We start from the raw sequence: 5,000 nt of genomic DNA, 5'->3' as shown, positions 1-5,000 counted from the left end.
CTACAGCTAGGACACGGTAACCATGACAACTGACAATTAGACTTCATAACCACACCCACTGTAACGGATAAGGGAGAGTGTGTCTGAAGCTGGAACAGACCATTCCTGAACAGGAGGGGCAGAGGTGTTCAGTGGAGCTGATGGAGACGTTGGGTGGAGAAACAGGGTGTCTTTGGCCTGATGAATGAAGAGGAAGCTGCTGATTTACACAGACACACACACACACACACACACACACAGATGAGGTCAGTTCCACAGTTGGAGTGTATCTGTGTGTGTGTCATCTCCGTCTATCCATCTGTCTGTCTATGTGAAGAGTTGATGAATCCGTTTAACCTGCAAACACAAATCACACACACACACACACACAGAGATAAAGGCAGGAGGTCAGTTCCACAGTTGGAATGTATCTGTGTGTGTGTCATCTCCATCTATCCATCTGTCTATGAGATGAGTTGATGAATCCATTTAAACTGCAAAAACAAATCACACACACGCGCACACACACACACACGCACACACACACGCACAGTCCTGAACACACTCTTCACTCTGTGAAGCCCAGTTTATACCTCTGCATTAAAGCATTTGCGTCTTTGCATTGTGATGTGGAGAGGGGGATCGTGGGTAAACGTGACAAGCAGAGACGAGATAACTACACATTGTGTGTATCTTCAGTGCTGTGTGTCAGGCGATTGGTTGGTCTGATTGCGTACACAGAAATGGTTTGGTGAGATGTTGTGACATTTCTCCTGCCGGTTTAATCACATTCAGATTAATATTGTCTTACTCAGAGTGATACTGCTCAAAATATATCTGAATTGCGAACAATAAAATGTAAACAAGAAATTTTCCCTCATCACATCCAGACGAGCTCGTGCTCTGAAGCTGCTTTCTGAAAGTGTACGCCATTAAAATCCTTAAAACAGCTGGCAACAGAAACGGATGAAAAACAGTGTGTATAAAACTCAGAGTAAACAGAATCAGTGTGTGAGTGTATCAGTCTGGTGTCTTTAATAAACACGTCTCCTCTGTGATTAAACTCTCACACTGAACAGCGAGTAGAATGAGCACGAGTGAGTTTCCCTGTGCTTCACGCTCGCTTCACACACAGCGACACGATCACGTTACTGTACAACACATTTATTTACACAAAACTACACTCAGGATAGAGTTAATATAAATATATGATATAAAGTGTGAGGCTTTAGAAGAAATCATTGTTTTAATTTACATCAAAATTCCACCACACATCTTACAAATAACACACACACACACACACACACACACACACACACACACACATGAATGTGTTTATACACCAATGAGCCAGAACATGAAGTCACTCACTCACAGGTGAAATGAATAACGCTGATTATCTCGCAGCACGGCGCATGTCGAGGTCTGGGACACGTTAGACGGTAAGCGAGCAGTCAGTGTGTTGGCTGCAGGGAAAAAGGGCAGGAGGTCTGTGAATCTTTACGGCCGGACGATCGAGCCTGAGCATCTCTGAAGTGGCTCAAGCGGCGCTCCAGCGGTGAGCACAAACCACAAACCGGCAGCAGGAGAGTTTAATGACGGTTACCTGAGTAACGAGTCAGAACACACAGTGCGGCGCAGCTTGCTGCGTATGGAGCTGCGTAGCTGCAGAGCGGCCAGAGTGCCCATGCTGACCTCTGACCTCTGACCTCCACCCAAAGCTCCTACAATGGACACCTGAGCATCAGAACTGGACCATGGAGCAATGGACGAAGGAGGTCTGGTCTGATGAATCACCTTTTCTTTTACATCATGTGGACATCACAGACAGATACACACACACACTCACACACACGCACTCACACACACACGCTGACACACACACACACACACACACACTCACACACACACACAAACACACACACACACTCACACACACAAATACACACTCACACACACACACACACACAAACACACACACACACACACACACACACACACACAAATACACACACTCACACACACACACACACTCACACACACACACTCACACACACACACACTGACACACACACTCACAAACACACACACACACTCACATACACACTCACATACACACTCACACACAAACACACACACACACACACAAACACACACACTCACACACAAACACACACACACACACACTCACACTCACACACACACTCACAAACACACTGTGTATCACATGTCTGTGTGTGTCTGTCTCTGTCTATGTGTATTTGTGTGTGTAGCTGTGTAGTGTGTTACTGTGTGATTGTGTAGTGTGTATTACTGTGTGTGATTTTGTAGTGTGTGATTGTGTAGTGTGTATTACTGTGTGTGGTTGTGTAGTGTGTATTACTGTGTGTGGTTGTATAGTGTGTGATTGTGTAGTGTGTATTACTGTGTGTGATTGTGTAGTGTGTGATTGTGTAGTGTGTATTAGTGTGTGTGGTTGTGTAGTGTGTGATTGTATAGTGTGTATTACTGTGTGTGGTTGTGTAGTGTGTGATTGTGTAGTGTGTATTACTGTGTGTGGTTGTGTAGTGTGTGATTGTGTAGTGTATATTACTGTGTGTGGTTGTGTAGTGTGTGATTGTGTAGTGTCTATTACTGTGTGTGATTGTGTAGTGTGTGATTGTGTAGTGTATATTACTGTGTGTGGTTGTATAGTGTGTGATTGTGTAGTGTGTATTACTGTGTGTGATTGTGTAGTGTGTGATTGTGTAGTGTGTATTACTGTGTGTGGTTGTGTAGTGTGTGATTGTGTAGTGTGTATTACTGTGTGTGGTTGTGTAGTGTGTGATTGTGTAGTGTGTATTACTGTGTGTGATTGTGTAGTGTGTATTACTGTGTGTGGTTGTGTAGTGTGTGATTGTGTAGTGTGTATTACTGTGTGTGGTTGTGTAGTGTGTGATTGTGTAGTGTGTATTACTGTGTGTGGTTGTGTAGTGTGTGATTGTGTAGTGTGTATTACTGTGTGTGGTTGTGTAGTGTGTATTACTGTGTGTGATTGTGTAGTGTGTATTACTGTGTGTGATTGTGTAGTGTGTGATTGTGTAGTGTGTATTACTGTGTGTGGTTGTGTAGTGTGTATTACTGTGTGTGATTGTGTAGTGTGTATTACTGTGTGTGATTGTGTATTGTGTATTACTGTGTGTGGTTGTGTAGTGTGTGATTGTGTAGTGTGTATTACTGTGTGTGGTTGTGTAGTGTGTATTATTGTGTGTGATTGTGTAGTGTGTATTACTGTGTATGATTGTGTAGTGTGTATTACTGTGTATGATTCTGTAGTGTGTATTACTGTGTGGTTGTGTAGTGTGTGATTGTGTAGTGTGTATTACTGTGTGTGGTTGTGTAGTGTGTATTACTGTGTGTGGTTGTGTAGTGTGTGATTGTGTAGTGTGTATTACTGTGTGTGATTGTGTAGTGTGTGATTGTGTAGTGTGTATTACTGTGTGATTGTGTAGTGTGTATTACTGTGTGTGGTTGTGTAGTGTGTATTACTGTGTGTGATTCTGTAGTGTGTATTACTGTGTGGTTGTGTAGTGTGTGATTGTGTAGTGTGTATTACTGTGTGTGGTTGTGTAGTGTGTATTACTGTGTGTGGTTGTATAGTGTGTGATTGTGTAGTGTGTATTACTGTGTGTGATTGTGTAGTGTGTGATTGTGTAGTGTGTATTAGTGTGTGTGGTTGTGTAGTGTGTGATTGTATAGTGTGTATTACTGTGTGTGGTTGTGTAGTGTGTGATTGTGTAGTGTGTATTACTGTGTGTGGTTGTGTAGTGTGTGATTGTGTAGTGTATATTACTGTGTGTGGTTGTGTAGTGTGTGATTGTGTAGTGTCTATTACTGTGTGTGATTGTGTAGTGTGTGATTGTGTAGTGTATATTACTGTGTGTGGTTGTATAGTGTGTGATTGTGTAGTGTGTATTACTGTGTGTGATTGTGTAGTGTGTGATTGTGTAGTGTGTATTACTGTGTGTGGTTGTGTAGTGTGTGATTGTGTAGTGTGTATTACTGTGTGTGGTTGTGTAGTGTGTGATTGTGTAGTGTGTATTACTGTGTGTGATTGTGTAGTGTGTATTACTGTGTGTGGTTGTGTAGTGTGTGATTGTGTAGTGTGTATTACTGTGTGTGGTTGTGTAGTGTGTGATTGTGTAGTGTGTATTACTGTGTGTGGTTGTGTAGTGTGTGATTGTGTAGTGTATATTACTGTGTGTGGTTGTGTAGTGTGTATTACTGTGTGTGATTGTGTAGTGTGTATTACTGTGTGTGATTGTGTAGTGTGTGATTGTGTAGTGTGTATTACTGTGTGTGGTTGTGTAGTGTGTATTACTGTGTGTGATTGTGTAGTGTGTATTACTGTGTGTGATTGTGTATTGTGTATTACTGTGTGTGGTTGTGTAGTGTGTGATTGTGTAGTGTGTATTACTGTGTGTGGTTGTGTAGTGTGTATTATTGTGTGTGATTGTGTAGTGTGTATTACTGTGTATGATTGTGTAGTGTGTATTACTGTGTATGATTCTGTAGTGTGTATTACTGTGTGGTTGTGTAGTGTGTGATTGTGTAGTGTGTATTACTGTGTGTGGTTGTGTAGTGTGTATTACTGTGTGTGATTGTGTATTGTGTATTACTGTGTGTGGTTGTGTAGTGTGTGATTGTGTAGTGTGTATTACTGTGTGTGGTTGTGTAGTGTGTATTATTGTGTGTGATTGTGTAGTGTGTATTACTGTGTATGATTGTGTAGTGTGTATTACTGTGTATGATTCTGTAGTGTGTATTACTGTGTGGTTGTGTAGTGTGTGATTGTGTAGTGTGTATTACTGTGTGTGGTTGTGTAGTGTGTATTACTGTGTGTGGTTGTGTAGTGTGTGATTGTGTAGTGTGTATTACTGTGTGTGATTGTGTAGTGTGTGATTGTGTAGTGTGTATTACTGTGTGTGGTTGTGTAGTGTGTATTACTGTGTGTGATTCTGTAGTGTGTATTACTGTGTGGT

At 41.8% G+C, this 5,000-nt stretch overlaps 1 protein-coding gene across 3 annotated transcripts in view; it reads right to left on the bottom strand.

Moving 5' to 3' along the window:
* phlda1 (pleckstrin homology-like domain, family A, member 1) overlaps positions 1-5,000 on the bottom strand; it is a 19,539-nt gene that overhangs the window by 1,165 nt on the left and 13,374 nt on the right. Inside the window, exons 2-4 of one of the 3 annotated variants that reach the window (XM_053241804.1) lie at positions 1,586-1,703; positions 1,355-1,445; positions 1-336 (exon numbers count right to left, since the gene is read on the bottom strand). The exon at positions 1-336 is cut by the window's left edge and continues 1,165 nt beyond it. In XM_053241804.1, the coding sequence (XP_053097779.1) occupies positions 1,415-1,445; positions 1,586-1,703 (149 nt within the window). In that variant the 3' untranslated portion in view covers positions 1-336; positions 1,355-1,414. The remainder of the gene's footprint in view (positions 337-1,354; positions 1,446-1,585; positions 1,704-5,000) is intronic. The other 2 variants (XM_053241805.1, XM_053241806.1) reach the window with 2 other exon arrangements.

The sequence above is a fragment of the Pangasianodon hypophthalmus genome, chromosome 18 (genome assembly GCF_027358585.1).
Source record: "Pangasianodon hypophthalmus isolate fPanHyp1 chromosome 18, fPanHyp1.pri, whole genome shotgun sequence".
Lineage (NCBI taxonomy): Eukaryota > Metazoa > Chordata > Actinopteri > Siluriformes > Pangasiidae > Pangasianodon > Pangasianodon hypophthalmus.
The sequence above is the reverse complement of the archived record's forward strand: the minus strand, read 5'-3'. Positions and strand labels throughout refer to the sequence as shown.